Source organism: Rattus norvegicus, chromosome 8 (assembly GCF_036323735.1).
Source record: "Rattus norvegicus strain BN/NHsdMcwi chromosome 8, GRCr8, whole genome shotgun sequence".
Classification (NCBI taxonomy): Eukaryota; Metazoa; Chordata; class Mammalia; order Rodentia; family Muridae; genus Rattus; species Rattus norvegicus.
Window position 1 is genome coordinate 38677265 of NC_086026.1, and position 22072 is coordinate 38699336.

Here is a 22072-nt window from a genome sequence, read left to right on the forward strand (position 1 = left end):
TGGATGTTTTCCCCAGCATGCATGCACATGCCTGTTGGATTCCCTGGATCTAAAGTTACAGATAGTTGTGAGCCACTATGTGACGACTGGGGATTGATTCCAAGTCCTCTGCAAGAACAAGTACTCTTAACTACCGAGCCGTGTTCCCAGGTCCCTCATACTATTTTTATGATGAATCCTCCCCACCCCCATATACAATAATACTATAATCAAGTGATGATGCTTTCCTGCCCCTTTGCCATCAGCAATAATTCTCAACTTCATAAAGCACTCTCAATAGTGTTGAGTGATAGAGCGAGCACCTTTTATTTGGATAATACTTTTTTGTTTATTTCAGAACAACAAACACCTTTATTACACCAACTATGAATGACTGTTTATTTGCCTTCCTGGGCTTTGGTCTTCCACAGATAGAACTCTATGTCCTCGCCTTCCAACATGTAGCCATCTGCTCTGCCACACTTGCCTGGTCTTGAGGCAGTGCAGGTGAGAAGCTCGCCCTGCTGGAACTGGCATTCTTTTTTCTTTCTTTCTTTCTTTTTTTTTTTTTTTTTTGGTTCTTTTTTTCGGAGCTGGGGACCGAACCCAGGGCCTTGCGCTTCCTAGGCAAGCACTCTACCACTGAGCTAAATCCCCAACCCCTCTTTTTTCTTTCAATGTATTTCTTCTGAATTTTCTTCGATCATTGTTTGCTTGTTTGTTTGCTTGTTTAAAATCTCTTCCCCCTCAGGAGTCAGCTTGGTCCCGTTCTTGCAGCCCAGGGGCAGTGCATAGTGGGACTGGTATGGTGTGCTGTCAATAAGCACAATGCAGTTCTTCACGAGGATCTTGATTGGATGAGTTCATTATTGGATGCATTGTAGACAACATCAATGATCCTTGGTTTGCCAGTACAATACTCAGAGCCCCAGGAAAAGTTCCCCACATCCAATCTCGGGGGAAGGTACAGCTCCTTGAACTCGGACTGTGTATATGCAGCAAGGGCCAATCTTAGTGTTGGCAGCAGGCTGTCCCAGCTCATACTTCTGCTTCTTGTAGTAGGGTTTACTCTTACTCCTGGTCTTGCAGGTTTCGCTAGTTGTCCCAAAAAGATGCCCATCGCTCGGCGCTGGCTGGAAACAGGAAGCCTAACATGCTGATACGTAGTGTGATGTAAGGGCTAGGAGTATACAGCTCAAGGGTAGAGCCCTGTCCAGCCCTTAAGAGACTGTTGAGCTAGGAGGTAACTGGACAACTAAGGTGAGGGCAGATTTAGAGGTGCTGAGCTAGGAGTAAAGGGCATGCAAGCCGTGGAAGTCTTAGAAGAACCCAGCCATACAACCACAAGCTTATTGTGTGTGTGTGTGTGTGTGTGTGTGTGTGTGTGTGTGTGTGTGTTTCAACTGTGGATCCTAGCTATCTCCTGGGCAGGTGCGCACCTGAGACCAGCCGGTAGCACAAAGTGGGACAGCCAAAACACTCCCGCTACACAGTCTGACACTTTCATACTTTTCTTTCATACTTTTATCCAAAAAAGTAGATTTTTAGTAAATTAAACACACAGGAAGAGTACCCTTGGACTGCCCGATGTTTACTTTTACCCAGTGTCCTTCTTCTGCGGGTATATCTGAGGCCCGCATTCTCTTGTGTTGAAGACAGGAAGTGTGCTCCATTTGATACTAAGGCTCCATTCAGGTACCATTATGTGGATGTTTTCCATATATAGTAACTATAATGTTTTCCGAACTCACCCAGCATTTCAAAATAAACAAATAAAGTTGCTGTTTGGACAGTTAAAAGATGTTTTGAAAGCTGGAGATGAACTCGGGAGGTGTGCTTGGAACAGGAAGCCCAGCTCCTGTTCTTTGGACCAGGATGCCCCGTCCAGGTGACAGGAGGGACCAGACTAGTAGCATTCTTGCTTCTGCCAAATGGCCCTGGTCACTGGGCTGGCTTTGCCAAGGGCAGGCCCCACGATAGGCTCTGCGGACTGAATGCTGAAAACAGAATACTTCACTGTGCCTCTTGCCTGTGCAGCAGGCTTGTCTGCCCCAGATCACACTTGAATAGATGAAAAGAATCCGTTTTTCTGCCTTGGCCTGAGGCCTGCCGTGGAGGCCACAAAGGCGCTTACAGACAAACTTAAGTGGAAAGGCAGCAAAGAAAGCAGAGGGAAGACTTGGGAAACTGGAAGAGGACACAAACATGGCCGTTTCCAGCTCATGCAGATTATCGGTCGCCCCGTGACCTTCTCGTTCTCATTTGGAGACATGAAAATTGCAAAGCAACCCATTCTAGCCTCTTGGGGTTTCTCTGAAGGAACATTGTGTAATCGCTTGAAGAAAATCTGTCAGCTCTAAGGGGAGGGAGGGCACCTTTGAAGAGGAGAAGACCTTGTAAGGAAGACGGATTTCACCCCTGAATCTGGAGCCAGGGATTCAAGAGTTTCTCAAAAGTAAGTAAGGGAAATGTGTATCATGTGTGACAGTGATTTCTAGCATTGTGCTTTGTCTGGCTGGGTAATCGTGAGGACTGGCCCCGCTATTTGAAGGCTGTCTTTGGGAATACCGGGAAGGCAAGTCCTTATTGTAGTCTTGTTCAGGTGAAGAGCCAGTAAGCTAGGAATCTCTCGCCTGAGCATGGACAACTCCTGCAGGTTATCTGAGGTCTTTGACATTGAATACAGTTCTGACAACATAACAGAGGGACGGTCTATAGCTCTGAGTCAGGGTTGAGCATTGGGTGGAATTATAGGGGTTTATGCCAGTGAGGAAGTTTGATTCTGCTAGGCACTGGAAGGGCTAACTTTTGGCTGTTTCTGGATGACAGGAAACATTTATTTGGGGAGGAAAGTAAGTAGTAAGACTATCAAAATAGTCAAAAGCTTCCAAGTCTATGATTTTGATGGTGAGTCTTCTTCTACATATGACTTTATTTTTAGCCTTCTTTCCTATCTTTTTGTTGCCAATCTTTGCTGATGTGTCTTGCCTGGACACCCGAGCAACTGTATCAATACCAGCAGTTATGCATGTTAACCTGTGGATTCCTGGCTCTGCCCCAGAACGACCAAATCAGAAGACTGTGAGGAAAGACGAATGCACCTATCTAATTCTATTAAATTCGAGAAGAGCTGGGTTCTGAAGGGCCAGAGACCCAACTTTAAATCATACTGCTGCTGGTTGTATGTGATGTTAAGGAAATCATCCAACCTTTGTCTCATGTCTCCAGGCTACAAAGCAGATATAATTGTACTTAATTGAGTCTATTTTTGGAAATGCTAAATGACATATTTATAATGAATGTGCATAGCTTAGCATGGAGCAAAGTAAGGGTCTCACATATGTGAGCGTTTATCTGAACAAACACATGACTTGTGCCCCATGCCTAACTGTTCACATTAATACCATGCCATACTCTGGGTCTATCTCTGTACCTAGAACTCCAGGTGGCTGCATATCAAGTTGATTTACATTTTACCAACCCGTCCCACTTAGCCACACATCCCCACACCCTGCTGTACAAGCAAGTAGCTAGGTGCCTTGAGCCCTTGTCCCAAGTATTTGCCTAGGCCAACTTTCTCTGCTGCCTTATTCTTCCTGTCCCTCTGCCTGCTGGCTCTGTTTTCTGGCTTCCATTTCTGCTGCCTAGCTCAGTGCGCTGGCTTCCTGGCTCCCCGTGCTGGTTTGTGGTCCCAGCCTCTCTTTAAACTGCGTGTTATCTTTATTTTGGCACTATTTGCCATGTTCTGAAAATACTGCCCTCCTCCCTCCCTTTTCCTGCGGACCTCCCAGGGGTGCAATGAGGTCCCCCAGCCTTTGTCAGGAAGAGGTTCCAAATTCCCTGTGAACAGACCCAGATGGAGTAATGGAAAACAATTGGATATTTGTTCAAAAATCACTCCCCTCCTGGCTAGAGTCATTGGTCCATATTCCATTTTATAAACATCTTTATGCTTTACTTTTAAAATCATTTTCACTTCTTTGTCTTTGACGATCGGAAAGGAGATTTTGGTGTTTTTGTTTTTTTTTGTTTTTTTTTGTTTTTTCTAGAGAGAAGGCAGGCTCAGTAAGGTTTGCAAGAGCAATTCAAGTAGCAAGGTAGGCATGCATGTGGCATACAGATATAAAGGGAGGCAAAACACCCATACATATTAGATAGATAGATAGATAGATAGACAGATAGATAGATACATACATACATATTAGATAGATAGACAGATAGATACATACATACATATTAGATAGATAGATAGATAGATAGACAGACAGACAGACAGACAGACAGACAGACAGACAGAGACTGTGATAGTTATGGCTGCTTCCACCTCAAGCAGCCGGTTATTAACTGCTCAGGGCTTGAGATGCCAACTATGTCCGAGTAAGTGGTACTTTCCCCTTCTCATGCTTGTTTGCTTTGAACAACTGAGTCCTCTCCTCAAGAGAGCCACAGAGAAAGAGAGCATCCTTGGCACAGTTGCCTCTCCTTCGTGGTCGAGTGAACGTATAGGTTCTATACAAGGTAGCCTGAAGTAATGTCAACGAACTTGTTCTTGTGTCTTTGCAATGGAAGGAGTCAGAATATGTGATCTTCCTTAGCATTCCCGGGGTGTGCCTGGAGGAATGGCAGCTGTCCATCCTTTCCCCAGAGCAGCTCCTTGAGTCTCTGGTGGGAGTCAGACTAGCACTCATTACATATCTGCTAGCCCTGACTCGGCAGACCCCTCCTCTCCACTCCCATGTAGAGAGGGCAATTAGTTTGGATTCTCTCTCTGAGTCTCTGTCTCTCTTGTAGAAGCAGAAACTTCGCTTCTTGGCCCAGTTTTTCATGAGCGGTTAGCACACTGTGATAACAGTTCAGAGGCACATTTATTTGGGTTGAAGGAGGCTTGGCACCTTAGGACAACTCTGTGTCTCTTTGTAGGTTATAGTGCAGCAGCCTGAATTCTAGGACCCTCTCTCACAGTTACACTGCTCAGAAGCTATTAAAGAATGATATGAATGTGTGTATGTGGTACGGTGTGTGCATATGAGTGAAGGCGCCTTGTGGGCCAGAGGAGCCTCTCAGAGCTGGAGTTGTAAGCCACCTGACATGACTGCTGAAAACCAAACTCCGGTCCCGTGGAAGTACAGTTCGTGTTCTTAATCACTGAATAATCTCTCAAGCATTTCTTTTAAAAAAATTGATGTCTTCAGAAGGTTAATTCAATGACCATGCAGTAATAAACTATGAACTGAATAGATTCAGGGGACAGAACCCAAACAGAAACATGAATGAAATATATGAAACTCAAGGATAAAATTAATGTGGCTGGAGAGATGGCTCAGTGGTTAAGAGCACTGACTGCTCTTCTAGAGGTCCTGGGTTCAATTCTCAGCAACCACATGGTGGCTCACAACCCACTGTGATGGCATCCGATGTCCTCTTCTGGTGTGTCTGAAGACAGCTACAGTGTACTCATCATATATATAAAATAAATGAGTAAATACTCTTTTTTTTAAAAGGAGTAAAATTAATAACTATGTAGGCCAGGTCCTGAGAGAATACACTGAGAACTGAATCTGTTTCCTATAATAAACTAGATCTAGGGAGTAATTAGTATCAGACAACATTAACTCTGTTCCCAGCTGCTCAAGGATTCTACTCAGCTAAAAAGCTATTGCGTTTCTATTGGAGCATGCGTGAACTTTGGGGCATCATTTACTTTGGTGCCGAAGCAAGGGCTGAGCATAAAATCCGTTTTAAAACCCATCTCGGGACTTCCCATGTGAAAATAGGAAGTGTTAGCAGCAGAGAAGGTTTTAAGAGACAGGTCTCCTAGCTCAATCATAATGGTCTCTGTAATCCCAACACTCTGGAGGCTGAAATAAGAGGGGCTTCCCTTTTGGACAAGTTTGGGCTACACAGTGAGACGTACCAAAAAAGAAAAGAAACGAAAGAAAGTTCTCTACTGGGAATCTTTTATAACTAATCACTGAGCTCTATGTATCAGCTAGGGTGAGGGAACGCTTTTTGTTTGTTTGGTTTGGAGTGTGTGTGTGTGTGTGTGTGTGTGTGTGTGTGTGTGGTGTGTTTGTGTGTATGTGTGTGTGGTGTGTGTGTGGGTATGAGTGTGTGTGTGTGAGTGTGTGTGGTGTGTGTGTGTGTGGTGAGTGTATGGTGTGTATGTGTGTATTGTGTATGTGTGTGCTCTGTGTGTGTGTGTGTGTGTGTGTGTGTGTGCACCTGCTTTTAGCAGCAAAGATGACCCATCTGTCATTGCTATGGGGGACTATGAAAGGGAGAATGGTATATTGTATGGATATATGATTATACAAATATAGTGTAAGCATTTATTGACATGAAAAGCTAAACAGTACTACTAAGGAGAGAAATTAGATTACATGCAATATCTCCAGTATGGTCTTATTGGTATAATTTTTAAAAATTCATCATTGCTCAATTACATGCTATCTATTGATTTTCACGTATGCCATGGAATACATGTAGACGAGAGCTTATAGGAGTCCATTCTTCCTCTATCATGTGGGCACAGGGAATTGAATTCAGGCCATCAGTCTTGGCAGCAAGTCTCCTAACCTACTTAGCCATCTCATTGGTCCCAGTAAAAAGCTTTTAATCTATGTATACAAAGTTATATATTAAAATATTAACACCGATTATGCCTAAATTATGGTTCTGCATTTTTTTCATGTTACCACCATTTCTAATTTTGTACCTATAAGCTTGTATTGTTTTTATTTCTTTTAAAATCTTGACTGTTGTTCAGATATATAGACTACTCTGCATAATGTCTCTGGACAAACAATTATTTTCACTTAAACACAAAAGGCGCTCTTCCTTTTGGGCATCTGAAGTAGGATTCAGGAGCAGCTTAGTAGGTCATCAATTACTCATGTGTCCCATGCTCCCGGTGTTGACTCCCGGCATCTCCGCTGATTAAAGCTGTGTTTCTTCATTAGGAAGGCTGAGGAGAGTTCCACGATACAGGGCTACCAGGCAGGGGCTCTGGCGGCAGTGGTCTACTGTGGCTCACTTGATGGCCCTGAATGTATGTGGGAAATCAAGCCGTCCTTTGAGGTAGGACGGTTCTGGTGGCAGCTCTCAGGCCTCTTTACTGAGTTCCTGCTGTGGCTGGCCACTGGGGCCATCTCTAACACTTTAAAATTAGTTCCTGACACAGATTCCTAAAAGCGTGGTCTGACATGGAAGAGATACTTCTGAGAAACAAACTCAGTTCAACCCAAAGGCTGAGGTTTAGAGGTTATGCACCAGCAGACGAGGCTTTATGCAATAGTTTGCTTTGTTCCCCGAGTGACCTTTCCGCCGACACCATCCCCTACAGAAAAAAAAAATGCAAGCACTTTCGCATCCTGTCCCTAGCCTTCTCCGGAGCCCTAGTAGAGAATAACGGCAGCTGCGCGACTTTTACATAAGGTAAATACTTTATTTACTTTCGTGTTTAATTTCTGCCTCTGCCCAATGTTTGCACAGCTGTTTGATGTCTGTAAGCCCAGAGATTAGCTCTTGCTGTTTTCATCTCCCGTAAACTCCAAGTGCTGGGAACCAGAGGCACTCCCTGTTTGCCTTTCTCTGCCCAGCCTTTAGCATGGTCCCTACTGTACAGGTAAGAACTTAATTAGGAAGGGTGCCTCTCAGTAAGCTTTCCTCATTTCCTTGAAGCGAGCTTTCTCCCTCGGTAAAAAGAAAAGACGAAATCCCTGACCTGCTCAGGGAAAACAGGCTGATTGGCTTCCCTGCTATCATTGAAGTATCATTGAAGTGATACTGAGTAATCTGCTGTTTGGCTTAAGAAACCACAAGGGGGTGGGGTGAGGTGGGTGGGGCAGAAAGAGGATGGGGGCTAGTTTGGAGGCGGGGCTAGTTGTGACTATGGAATGGATTGGATAGAAAAATTGCTCTCTTACCCTGGCTTACTTGCCTATCAAAAGATATGAATGGGTGTGGGGCATGGTGACACATGCCTGGAATCCCAGCCTTGAAAGCTGAGGCAGTGGGATCATGAGTTCCAGGCTGTCCTGAGCTGCATAATGAGATTCTCTTTAAAAAAAACGCAACCAACAAGCAACTTTATTGTCACTCCCTCCCACCCCAGAAAAAAAAAATCCAGTAAAGACGTGTTTGAAACGTGTAGAAATGCTTTATCTATGTAGAAGAGCCTAGTTTGAATCACTGTACCTGAGAGTGGAATTTTCTTTGGTGTCCTTAGGGGTCAAGGGAAAAGGCACGGCCAACTACAGCGAAAAGAAAAGCAGTGATAGGAACCGAAGAGCAAGGGTTTTCTTACCCTTTGTAGAGCAGAGTAAAAAGGGTGGAAAGTGGGTTCTCATGTGGGTAGGGGGCGCTCTCCTCGGATATGTAAGACTGCCTGGTGTGTGAGGCAGCTTTTTGTTACCAAACTTGAGGAAGTTAGCTTTCCTAGAGAAAAGGTCTATATTGGCTTACAGGTTTGGAGCCTCAGCTGGTCCTGTTAACTTGGACCAGAGCTGGCACATCATTAAGGTAAGGCATGGCAGACACATGGAGTGAACCGATTTACTCAAGGCCAAGAAACAGAAGAGAACTGAGTCTTACTATCCTTTCCAAGGGCTCCCTTCAGTGATCTTAAGACCTCCCACTGAGTGTCACCTCTTTTTAATTAACATACATTTATTGGTGGGTCTCATCATGATTTATTATGGAAGTGTATTGTGTACTTTGATCTTATTCATGTCCCTCTCCTCTCCTCTGTCCCCTCTCTCTCTGGTCTTCCTTTCTCAGATAGGCTCCCTTCTATTTCCATGCTACCCCTCCATAGCCCCCACCTCTACGTTCTGTATATGAGAGAAACATGATATGTGTCTTTCTGACCTGGTATGATTTGCTTAACACGAACTTCAGCTTCATCCAATTATCATTTTGTTATTCTCTATGATTGAATAAATGCCCCATTGGATACATATACCCCATTTTCTTTTAAAAACATTTAAAATTCTTATTTATTATTACTGTATATGTAAGGTGTGTGTGTGTGTGTGTGTGTGTGTGTGTGTGTGCACATGCTGTAGAGCCAGGTAAAAGTCAGAGTGTCCTTTGGGGAGTCAGTTCTCTTCTTCCACCACGAGTTCTAGGGATTGAGCCCAGGCCATCCGACCTGGTACCAAGTGCCTTTTGCTGAGACACTTCACCCGTCTTACACACTTGTCACACAACCATTGGTAGGCTTGTAGACTGTTAGTGTATCTTAACCATTGTGAATCGTGTTCCGAGACAATGGATGTGCAGGAAGGCTCAGTAGTAGGCTGGCCTAATGCCACTTGGATAGATTCCCAGCATTCCTAGGGGGGAACAGCTGGATCACTTGGCAATTCTACTTTTAGTCTTTTTTTTTTCTTTCAAGATATAGTCTTAATATTTATTCGAGGCTATCCTGGAAAATTGCTGTATAGCCCAGGCTTACCTCAAACTCATGATCTTTCTGTCTCTGGCTCCGAAGCACTGGGACTATTAGCTGTTTGAGGAGTCTCCGTGCTGTTCTCACTGTGTTTGCACTAATTGACATTCACACCGGAAGTATACAAGCCCTTCGCTCCCAGCTCTCCAGCTTTTGTTGTTGGCTTTCTTGACTGGTGGAAGTCCAAATCTCAGCGTAGTTTTGATTGCATTTCCCTGATGGCTAAAAAAAAAATGTTGAACATTGCTTTCATATATTTATTGACCATTTGTACGCCATCATTTAATATATTTTTTGAGATTATACTACCCACCCCCTTTTCCTCCATCCAACCTATGGACTCCCTCCTCCCTCCCAATATATGCGTGTGTGTAAGTATATGTGTGTATATATGTATGTATATATATGTATGTATATTTCAATGTATAAGTACAACCTGCTCAGGCTGTATAATGTTACTTGTATGTATGTTTTCAGGGATGACTACTTGGTTCTGGATGAGAGACTGGTATGCTTCTCCTGGAGAAGACTGCTCTCACATTCCTTACTTGTCTGGATTGAGGTCTCGTGGGCTGTCTTCCTTCCACTTAGCTCGTCCATTGGCGTTGTCTTGTTGACATCCTCTTTTAGGACATTTACTGACTGAGCTATCTCCTCAGTCCCAAATGCCGCTCTCTATTGCCATATAGACTTTATGAATCTCTCCTTGCTTCCACTTCCCTCAATGTCAACAATGCCTCCCTCATACTTGAATAAACATCAGGCCTTCTACTGAACACTTACCCCGAGAGGCATTCTGAAGCAACAAAGTTATCATTTTCTTACCTGCTCAACACTCTCTCTTTCTTTGTACCATTTTACAAACTATCCCGTTGCCCTAAGCAAGAGGGTTGTTGCTTTTTATTTTTAAAACCCATCAAAGACTACAGAGAAAACAGTTTTTAGATTACAGCATGACCTGAGAATGAGGGAGTGAGCTGCTGGGTCTGTGCGTTGCCAGCTCTGCTGGAGCCCGGCCTTTATATCACTCAGAGGAGTTATGCTGTTTGTTTTCAACATGAAATACATAGAGGTAAAATTGAGTGGGGAGCAGGGGACTAATATTTTGATAGGGTAGTTTTATTGTTCTGTTTGCTATATTATGACCCCTAGCCCCCACTATATCCAAGCTCATCTGTACTTAAACACAAAATAACTTTCTAAGCCAAGTACAGTGATTAAAAAAAAAAAACCAAAAAACCAACAACATGCCATATAGGATTATCTAGCACAGCTCCTCTCAAGTTGCCTGGGAAACCTCCTATCTTCTGCATTCAGTTTCAGAAGCATAGGTGAACTCTCAGCCAACATGTATTTTGAATCCGGCAGGAAAACTCAGATGCTTTAGACGGTCTGAAATGCGTTCAGCTCTGGAAACTGGAAGTCATAAAAGACAAGATCGTGGGAGGGGAATTGCTGGGAGCACCCTGGGAAAGCAGCAGCCTGGGGTTGAGTGACCTCTCTTTGATCTTTCGCTTTCCCAAGTCACTTTCCCATGCATTCCCTCCATGCTGGCCTCAGTTCTTTAGATCTAATAAAAGGCTTTGGGGTTGGAAGCATCACCACGTGTCTAAGACGAGTGCTGATTCAGGAAAGCCTGAGCTTGGAGGGAGGAATGAAGCATTCAGTGTATTTACAGTAAAAGTGTGTGTGTGTGTGTGTGTGTGTGTGTGTGTGTGTATGTGTGTGGTGTGTGTGTGCAAGTGTGCATGTGTGTGTGCATGTATATGTATGTGCATGTGCATGTGTATGTGTGGACATGTATAAGTGTGCACGTGTGTGTGTGTGTGTGTGTGCGCGTGTGCACGCATACGCGAATGTGTGTCTTTTCTCATAGTATCATCCCACCATAATCACAGCCACCAAAAGGAATTAGTTGTCGATTCTCCCAAGTCACCGCAATGATGTATGCCTCTAAAACAGCATGCTTGCTGGGAAACAGAGCTTCAAAAATGCTCAGTACTATCCCAGCACTCAGGAGGCAGGTGCAGTGCAACCCCTAGTTTGACACCATTCTACACAGTGAGACAACAACAACACCACCACAAACAAAAAACTCTGTACTACACTCCTCTCCAAGACATTTTGTTGCCTCATATCCCAAAATGTAATGGTCGCCTTTTTGTCCATTATACTTTGCACAAAGCTCTACTCGATTGTGCTTGATAAGAAACACAATTAACATATTATACAAATGTCTACATTTCAGTGCTATTCCTTTCATTGTCTGGCCCACATCTAACTACTAATTATGTGTTGTTATTCTGATTCTACAGAGTACAGGATCTCTTAAGCTGATTTTCATTGCCCTAAGGAAATACTTGACGCTGTATAGTTTATAAAGAAGAGAGGGTTATATAACTCATAATTTGGGGGTTTGAAATCCTAAACAGTGTGTGTTAGCTCTGGTGAGACCCCCATGGTAACACCCCATGGTGTTACATCACGGCAGATGACACCATGGTTGGATCGGACTGTGACTGAGAGAGATCACAGAATGCGGAAGGAAGCCAGAAACCGAACAGGAGTCAAACTGACTCTTTTGTAATAACCTGTTCTCTAAAGAGCAGGGTCCTAGAAGAATGGCCTTAGTCCCTTCCAAAGGGCAGGTTCCCCCCATGGCCTAACCAACGTCTTCTAGTTCTCACCTTTTAATTGTTCTAACAGCCAGGCATGGTGGTGCATGGCTGCCATCCAAGCCACTAGGGAGGCCTGAGGCAAGACGATGACCTAAGCCCACAAGTTTGAGACAAGTAAAGACATCACAGAAAATATCTCTTAACATGACCACACAGGGAGTGAGAGATGGGGCATAGGGAGGAGGTTAACCTTTTAGTATATGGACCACAAAGCTATCTCAGAAAACCATTTTTTTTCCTGATACTTTTAAAAATGCTGAATTTTTAAAAAGAGTGTAAAGTCAGCTATTTCTTTCTTTTAAAGATTTATTTATTATATATAAGCTCACTGCAGCTGTCTTCAGACACAGCAGAAGGGGACATCAGATCTCATTACAGATGGTTTTGAGCCACCATGTGGTTGCTGGGATTTGAGCTCAGGACCTCTGGAAGAGCAGTCGGTGCTCTTAACAACTGAGTCATCTCTCCAGCCCAAAGTCCACTATTTCAATGTTCTTCATTCTTTTTATTTTGATTTTTTACTTTAGGTGTATGGGGTACTTTTTGTCTGCATGGATACCTGTGTATTACATGTATACCTGGTGCCTGAGGAGGACAGAAGAGAGCATAGGATTCCCTGAAATTAGAGTTACAGATGGTTAGCGGCAGCTATGTGGGTGCTGGTAATCAAATCCAGATCCTCTTGGAAAGCAGCCACTGTTCTTAATTGCTGAGACATCTCTCCGGCCTTCTTCCTTATTCTTCAGATAAGACAAAAATAGTTGGGACTACAAGAGTCATTGTTTCCAGATTTTCTCTTTAAAAAAAAAATTCCCGGGGTTGGGGATTTAGCTCAGTGGTAGAGCGCTTGCCTAGCAAGCGCAAGGCCCTGGGTTCAGTCCCCAGCTCCGAAAAAAAAGAAAAGAAAAAGAAAATTCCCTACTTTTTTTCTTCTAAATAATTTTCACAGCAATTGAATTCTTCTCCCGTTATAATGGTCAACCCAAGAGGAAAAGTCTGCAGGCTCATTTCACAGGTGGAGCGAGAGAATCTAAGTGACCTGTACAAATGTCTGTGGTCGCACAGGACACAAAATGAAAAGTTACTGCATTTCTCCTCAGCATAGCGATCATTTTCGTTCGGAAGGAGAAAGCGCTGCGTATACTTTGTTTTTAATTTCCCTGTGTCTTTATAGTTCAACAAATAAAATCTAATTGTGGGGCTCTGGATGGCTCAGTAGTTAAGAGCCCTTACTATAAAAGCAAGAAGACCTCATTTCCAATCCCCAGCCCCTTATGTTCAAAAGCTAGGCATGGGCCTGGGAGATGGCTCAGCGGTTAAAGTGCTGGCAGTAAAAGCAAAGGGACTAGGCTTGAGACCCCCAGGACCCATATAAACAGCAGGTAGAAGTAATGGTCCTCCTGAAAGCGGAGGCAGGGGAATCTACACGCAGCAAGCGGGCTAGAGAGACTCCCCATATGGGTGCACTTTCATTTGCTCAAGAATGACGCAAAGTCTCAAGAGACTTTACCTCACAGAACAAGGTGAAAGATACCTAACATTAACCTTGAGCCTCCACACATGTGCACACACACGAGCACACATATACATGCGATTTTGCATACACACATGTGCTAACACCATACACACATACATATGAAACAAAACCAGCAAAAGCCAAGCGTGAGTTCGTGTGCCTATAAACAGTGCTGAGGACAGGCAGATCTCAGGAGCTTGCTGTGTATCTAGTCTAGCTAAAGAGTAATGTTCAAGTTGAGCAGGAGACCCTGCCTTAAGAAATAAGGTAGCAAGAAATAAAGGAAGACATCCACCCCAACACCCCCAGCACCTTTCTTTGCTAAACTATCATTTTTTTTAAAAGACTCTCAGGATACTTTGCTTTGCTTTGCTTTGCAAAATATTTAATTTTGTAATCTGAAGTTGTTCCGGGTTTGTTATACTACATAGTAACAAGTAACAATAGAAAAGAAGCAAGTTCAATTTTTTCCGGTTTCTTGTCAGTACCGTTTATCAATATGGACACAGTGGTACACAACCAAAGCTGAGGCCCTTGCACTCTTACGTTTTTATGAAAGAGATAAAAACAAAGTATCGGTTTCACAGAACAGCAACCCAGCGAAGAGAGCTTTGTGAAAAGAAAGGAGGGAGGGGAGGCCAGGGCAGACAGAAACATTAAAAGCCAGGAGAACGAAGCTGCCTTGAGGAATAGTGGGAGGCAGAGGCGAGGTTGGTGCCAAGTGAATGAGAGAGTAGATTGGATAGGTAGACAGGGCTTAGGGATTGGAAAGACTGGAGGAAGAGCTTCAGATTTCACCAGCACTTTGGTTAGAAGCAGGGAACCCTGGAAGGCTCCAAGCAAGGAAAATGAACCATTTCAAAGGCATTCTCAGCCTGATGGTGGTCGTGGTGCATGCCTTTAATCCCAGCAGTGGCGATCTCTGTGAGTCTGGGGCTAGCCTGGTCTACAGAGCTAGTACCAGGACAGCCAAGGTTACACAAAGAAACCTTGTCTGAAAAGAAAGGAAGGAAGGAAGGAAGAAAGAAAGGAAGGCATTGAAACTAGACCTTGGGGAAGAAAGAGTGTAAGCCTACCTCGGGAGTGATCTTGAGAGTCTACCTGGATGTGGATGGCTAAGAGGGAAGGGATTAGGTTCAGATTAGAAGGTGGGTCCTGAAGAATTTGCAGACAAAAATGGGTGCTTTGGCCATAAGATGCAAAGGCCTTGAAGAAAGCAATTTTTGATTTTGTTTTGAATATAGATAATAATTTTCTTTTAGAACCAGAAATGTAGCTTGGTAATCATAAATGTTTATCTAGCAGCATGTGGAAAGATATGTAAGATCTTACACACACACACACACACACACACACACACACACACACACACACACACGAGGTGGGGGGGAGAAAACAAGCTGACTATGGTGGTGGTACATACCTGTAAACCCAGGACTCAAGGGGCAGAAGGATCATGAGTTCCAGGCTAGCCTGAGCTACATAATGAGTTTACATTTCAGTTACATAGAAAGACCCTGTCTTTGAAAAAATGACCCTGTCTTTCAGCTACATTAATGTTGAAATATCCAAACATAGATGATGTCTGGGAGTCAGCTGGATATATAAGTCTGGAGCTGTGGGAGAGGTCAGAGTCAATGCACGGAGTTCTATTTAAAGTCTGAAGCTGGAGACTGCCCAGGATGGGAGTGTAGAATCAGAATAGGAAGAGCCCAAGGTCAGAGCTCTGAAGTCAACGTTTAGACCACTAGAGGACAGAGGGAGGACAAAGGACTTAAACGATTCAAAAGCAAACATGCAGACAGGTGCAGCTGGTATCATGGTTTAAAAAAGAAAGAAAAACCCTCTGTGGGAGGAAAGTGATGGGCGCGAAGATGAAAAGTTTATCACTTCACGTGTACCCAAATTTGTCAAACCCCAGTGAAGAGGATTCCATAAATCTTTAAAACATTTGCCAACGGCTAGGGGAAATATTTCAGTTAGCAAATCTTTTTGTTTGTTTGTTTTTCAAGATGGGTGTTCTTTGTGTATCCCCTGGCGGTCCTGGAACTCCGTCTGCAGACCAGATTGGCTTTGAACACAGAGATCTGTTGGCCTCTGTCTCCCGAGTGCTGTGATTATAAAGGCATGGGCCACCACTGCCCAGCCGATAGCAAATCTTTAACAACAATGATAACCACCACCAAACTTCCTTTGTTGCTTTCCCCCTTTTAGAACCGGAGCTGGTCTCTTGGTCAGAACAATAAATACACAAGGCAATGTCAACTGTCAGTTTAGGGAAATTCTCTACTAAGCTTGGCCCACTTTTAACAACTTGGTTGCCAGTTGTTGACTACTATTCGGTTTTGGGATTCAAATAAGCTCCTTTCTCTCCCTTGCTCAATTCCCTGCTCTCTCTACAACTCAAGGTTAGGTTAAGTGTTACAGTCATCTGTGAGGCTGCTATTTGGCTGGCATTACTTGTCTGCACTGTGACTCTGCCTTCTCAGCCTAGAGGGGACTGCAATGCAACAGATCTGAGATGCAGGGAGGGAGTCCAGATGCCACCTCCTGGAAGATGACAGTGCCAAGGCTGGGAGAGGAGGCCAGCCAGCTTGAAGCATCCAACAGCCTGGGGGTGGGATGGGCTGGTCGGGGTAGAGAGGGGTGATGGGGTAGAGGGGTATTCACTCCTCTTTCCTTGTAAATATTGAAGCAAGGCACGCACAGAAAACAAATCCTATCATCTAGCTTTGTTTTATAGTTGGATAGACTTTTTCTTCCTTTTTTCTAATTTTAATTTTTAGGAAATGTTGCAATTCTTGTGATTTATAGATTTAGTCACTGAGGATATTGTGAAGGTAGGGGTAATTGATTATAAGTATCTAGAACAGGAAGGTCAGATGGCTACAGAGTTGCCCAGTGATCAAAGCCTCCGGTTAATATGCAGGCTTAGTAGTAATGATATGCAGGACACAGAGGGCATTTGGAAGATGCTTTCCAGGGGGAGGGAGTGTGGCTCACAACAGATACAGGAAGATCGGAATCCTTGAACCTGTCTATATCTCTCAGCTGTTTGGAAAGCACCTGGAGTCCATTCTTTTTTCAGACTCCATAAAATACAACTAAACATAGAGCTAACAAAACATTTAAGAGGATTTCAACCAAAATAGGTATATCCTAACTCCTTGTTATATCACTGAAGCCCAACCCTGGATTCATCTAACCATCGAACATTCAGTATTTCAGGGTTTTATGTAAAACTTCAGGATATGAAGGCTTTCTGAATGGGATGCAGGTAGACTCCAGAGGATCCGAGAAGAGAGTAGCCAATATATCATGCCCTTGGGCAAAACTGGCCTCCAGTGGTGACCCAGTTCTTCTTCCTCTTGACTGCCTCTGGTATCACAGGATAGTCATATTTCATGCTCAGCAAATCCCCAGACCAACCCAAGTTACTGCTGGATTCATTCTTGTGCCTCTGATAGACACTGCTCACTGTGACCAAAAAGGGACAGTTAGGATTTGGTAAAAAGACTTTTCAATTTCAGGAGGTTTCCAGAGGTCCTCATTTACCTTCTCTTCATGAAGACCCTTACGACCCAAGTGCCTGTGCCTCTTTCAGGAGAGGGCTGTGGCTTCTTGATGTTTCCCATCCCGGTCCGTGCCTCTGCTGTTCTCATTCCGTTGCTTTTCCTGGTTCTATGCTAGGAAACATGCAGGATATTTACTCCAAAGAAACGTTGGTTCTCCTGACACTGTCAGGAAAATGGAATTACTGTACATGTTCATTACTGTACACTCTCTAATTTCTCTCCAGGATGTGGTGAAATCCTGGTTCGTGTGTGCCCTTGAAATTCAGCTAATTGCGGTCAAGGCCATGTTTTACATTCAATGACTCCCACTGAAATGACTAAATGCTGAGTGGACCCAATCACTGCAGTGACATTAGATGATGCAGTATTTGGCATTAATAGGCTTGAGCATAAAAGCAAGTTACGTAGGTTAACTGCCCCCCCCGCCCCCAAACATTTAGATATGGAACGAGTCAGAAGGACTAAAAGGTATATAGCTAAAAAGGGGAAAGGGGTAGTGGTGGTAGCTGCGGTGGAGGAAAATCAGAAGACTATTCAGCTACCTTCCCTGCATTCTGTCATCCTGATGGTCATTGCAGGTGGAAGTGCTGTACAGCCTTTGGAGGCGGAACAAAAGAACCAGGGGAAGAATCAAGGGCACTGGCATCCAGTCAGGGGGTTCCTAGGGAGTCCCTCCGCTGCTTCTGGATCCGTTGTCTTACCATGAGCCTTCAAGTTCCCAACTCTTTCACCCTTTCCTGCCCTTCTTCTCCTCAGCTTCATTACTTTCAATTTGCTGGTCCAGAACTCGGGATGAAGGAGCTAACTGAGGGAACTTTCAGGCACCCTACCCCTCAATTCCAAAATATAAGCGGCGCGAGTAGATTCTAGCCTCAAATCAGGCAGAGAGCGCGGGCGGAGGATCTCCTGCCTTGCGGCAACGCCCCCTCCCCTCCCGGTGGCAGGGACGGGATTCTGGGGTCAGCAAGGGGAGGAGAGAAGCCTCTGGCGTAGTCTAGGACGATGCCTTTTCCTGCGGCAGCTCTGGAATCTTTGCCCCCCAGCAGGACGCAGAGGCCGACGGGGACAGCCAAAGTGCAAGCCCCGGGTCGGCCACTCGGCTCCCCGCTTCCTCTCCGAGAGGCCCCCAGCCGCGCCCCCCGCCATGAACGTGCTTTCCCGGGACAACAGCAGGCGAGGCCTCGCCGCGCGCGAGGCGGCCGTGCGCGCGCTCCTTGCGCCCTCCTCGCGCGTGCTCGTGCCCGTGGCCGCGGTGGCGCGCCTCTTCTCCCGCTGCGGGCGTCGCGGGTGCAGAGGAGGCGGAGCGCTGGAGGCGGAGGCCGAGCGGGCGCGGACCAGCGGGGCGGGGGCGACCGGAGGCGTGCGGGCGAGGGGGTTCTGCGGCGCGCGGCGGCGGCCCGGGGGTCGTGGCGGCCGCGGGAGGGGAGCGCGCCGCGCGCCTGAGGTGCCGACCCAAGGCCGCGGCCCGCAGCCGGCGCCCCCGCGCCTGACGGGGCGGCGAGGCGGGATGAGGCGCTGGCGCGGGGGGCGCCCGGCCGAGCCCCCGCGGCGGCCCTGGGCGGCCCGGCGTTAGGCGCGGCGGCGGCGGACGAAGACGGCGGGCCCAGCCCGCGGAGGGCAGACACGGAGCGGAGAGCGGCGCGAAGCGACGCCGCGGCGGCGCGGCGGGGCCGCGGGGCTCGGTAAGGCGCGGGCGGGCGGGCGGGCTGGCCGGGGGCGCCGCTGACGTGGGCCGCGCGGCGGGCAGGGCTGCGGGGCCTCGTAGCTTGTCCGGCACCGGTGCTTCAGGACGTGCACGTTACGATCAGATGCTCTTGGGGGCATCTCCGGTCTCTCCCGCCTCCCGGGGCCACGGAGCTGCGTGCCCGCCACCTCTCGTTTGCATCCCTCGGCGAACCGGGCGTTCCGACGGCCTCCAGGCCTGCTGCGGCGCTTCCCGCCCGAGGCCGAGGCCGGCAACTGCGCGCCTCCACTGGGACCCGGCTGCTCCCGGAGGAACCCCGGCGCGCGTGGGGGCAGTAGAGCCAGCGGTCTCCGCTCCCTGGGACTCCAGTAGAGTTTCCCTTCTTACCCTAATTGGTTGAAGTTGCTGCTACAGTTGGACGTTAGTGGTGACTTAGTGCCTCCTTTTTCCCCCTTGACTTCCCCCGCCACCCCCTTCATACTGCGTTTCCCATTTTGTTGACAAGAGTAAATATTTATGTTAAAGGTTTCGTGCCCGGCGTGCAGGACACTGCAGGGAGAAAAAAAAAATCAGACCTGATTTCTTAGCTTTAGTTTGGACCCTTTAGATCCTCACCTGCAGCTGAGGCTTAGAGAAGGTGGCTGGGAGGAGGAGGCCCACCTCAGGATGCTTGGGATGGTCTCATAGTTATCCTGTAGGAAATAGAATTCGGATAATTACAATCTTGGTCGTATGCAGAATTAGTCAAGCTGTAAACTGCTCGAGGCACTGCATGATGCTACATGGCTAGCTGGGCCGTGGCACTGTTGTCAGCATCCCTTTTATTTTTCATTCTTTCAGAGTTTTATTTGGCGCAGATTGAGACCTTTTAAGTGCGTCTGAATGGGCAGAACTTTTCTGATACATTGGTTGCTTTTGTAAACATTCGCCATTATTTGTGTATTTCTATTGGAAGAAGAAAAGGCAAACGGTGCCTGTAGTAACTGGCTCTTGAAGTCCACAAACTGCTAGTTTGATCCAGTGACTGGATTTGTGGGAATATTTTTGAGTAATGATGTTTGTGGTTCGTGAATGCTTTTTTTTTTCCCCCGTTCTTGAATGAATTGACGTCTAAGTCAGAATCTGCATTTGTTCCCTGGCCTTGAGTGGGAAGGCAGTAGAAGCAGCAGTTGCCACAGCACATCCTCTCTGAGTTCAACCCTCCTGCTGTATGTTCTTTTTCACGGGGTTGTTTGTGAAGATGAGGGACGATGATGTGATTTCCACCAACAGGCATGTCTGGAGTCTGATTCATCCTAAAGGAGCTGCTTCTCAGGACCAGAAGTGAGGTTGGAACTGTGCTGAAGCCAGTTAATCTGTCCCTACCGTGCTCTGTGTAGCCGGCTCTGAATAAAGCAGCACTTTGGACAGAGGCTTGCCCAGCTGTGGCTTTGGTGGCAGCTTATGATCCTGTCCATGGAGATGGGGGCAGGGTGACACAGTGGGGGTGGGGGATGACTAAAAGATGTATGTGGGACAGAAAGGAAGTGTTAGTTGAGGAACCTTGGTCAGTTATATAACAGTTTTGTTTCCGAGGGAGAGTCTAAGAACCAGCAAGGCAGGCTCAGCTGTCATTAGAGCCTTTGATGTCGGGTTGAATTCCAGTAGTAGTTATGTTCCTTTTATTTCCTTTTCCCAACCCCACATTATTTTTCAATCACCAGAAGCTTAGCCACAGTTGGGCTGAGATTTTTAATGGCAATGCATTCGTTTTCTACTTCTTTCTAATTCAGTGTTTCTTTTGCTTTTATACAGAAGAAGATGTTTTTATTGTTGCCTTTTCCTCTTTGGATGACTTTTTTCTTCATTTTTTAAGACAAGGTCTTGGGGATTCCCTTGCTTGGCCTCAAAGTTGATATCTAGATGTGAATGGCCACCAAATTCTGATTCTCCTGTTTCTACTTCCCGATTAAATTTTATATCACCAGACCTCATTTATATGGTGCTTTGTGCATGCCAGACCAGCACTGTACCAGCTGAACTGCATCTCCATTAGAAGATTTTCCCATCAAAATATTCTCTTTCTAAACTGACTGGGCATATTATCCACATAGTATATATAGACTCACTGTTGCCTATAGATGAATTTAATAAATGTCAGGGACTAGCAGATGTTTTCTTCTTAAGACAGTAGCAAAAGAAAATGACTAAACATAGCATCTTTAAAGGCTAAGACTAGCATCCATGAGAATTTTAAGGGTTTAACATGGAATCTGGTATCCATGGAAGCAGTCAAGAGGCAGCGGATTTGAAGATAGGCCATGGCTATAGTTCTGTTACTTAATTACTGTTCTAGTTACTTTTCTGTTGCTGTGATAAAACATGAATCAAAACAAACTTGGAGAGCAAAGGGCCTATTCCAGCTTACATTCCAGCAGGAACACGGAAGCGGGGACTGAAGAAGGTAGCGAGAGGAATGCTGCCTACTGGCTTGTTCTCCATGGCTTGTTCAACTTCTTTCTTATAACTGCACTGACCCAGGTTATAACTACATGCCTGGTGGTGGCATTGTTTGTAAGTCATTAATTAGGAAAATGGCCTCACAGACACACCTATAGGCACTTTGATAGAGGCAGTCCCTCTTGCCAGGTGATTTTTTTTTTGTCAAGTTGGCAAAACAAAACTGACCGCCAGCACAATAGCATTATAGCTTTCTGGGGCACAGCTGTCATTTCAGAATCTATTATTTTTAATTATAAAATATGTGTGGGAAAGCTTGTGCTCTATATAGTTGGGGAGGGTCAGGTGATAGAAAGCATGTAAAACCTGTTATGAGGAAGGAAACACCACCAATACACACAAACAGTGTTAAACCCAGTCCTTTCTCACTTGATAAGTAGGCTTGGCACAGTGTTTTATTAATCTGACTTTTCTTGTTATACAAGGAATTGAACCCAGGGATCCATGCAGGCTAGGCAAATAAGTGCTCTATCTTTCAGTCCCATCCCTAGCCCTTGGCAAATATTTTAAAAGCGAGTTACAATACATAGATAAAGAACAGGAGGCGTTAGATTTCTTCTAGTGCTAAGCTCATGCGATACTTAATTTTTGAGGGGAGCCCTGTGCAAAAACTAGCTTTGGGCTTTTGAGAATTTTTAGTCGCTCTCAGGAAGGTTAAGTGAGTTGAGACTTCGGGTTTCTTGAGAGTAT

The 22072-nt window shown here is 45.6% G+C and overlaps 2 protein-coding genes across 4 annotated transcripts in view; one reads left to right on the forward strand and one right to left on the reverse strand.

Moving 5' to 3' along the window:
• The first annotated feature begins 2103 nt into the window (after positions 1-2103).
• Positions 2104-22072, forward strand: part of Arhgap32 (Rho GTPase activating protein 32) — a 260593-nt gene continuing 240624 nt past the window's right edge. The window contains exon 1 of one of the 3 annotated variants that reach the window (XM_063265405.1): positions 2104-2434. The gene's annotated coding sequence lies outside the window, so the exon portion shown is untranslated. Of the gene's footprint in view, positions 2435-18460; positions 18882-22072 lie in introns of those variants that run through there. The other 2 variants (XM_017595999.3, NM_001427098.1) reach the window with 2 other exon arrangements.
• Positions 7403-21364, reverse strand: LOC134480129 (potassium/sodium hyperpolarization-activated cyclic nucleotide-gated channel 2-like). Its single transcript, XM_063266361.1, has 4 exons — positions 21291-21364; positions 19065-19240; positions 17180-18981; positions 7403-9652 (listed from the first exon to the last, which is right to left on the reverse strand). Exons 1-3 carry the CDS (start codon positions 21362-21364, stop codon positions 18194-18196), a joined length of 1038 nt encoding a protein of 345 aa, XP_063122431.1. The 3' UTR covers positions 7403-9652; positions 17180-18193.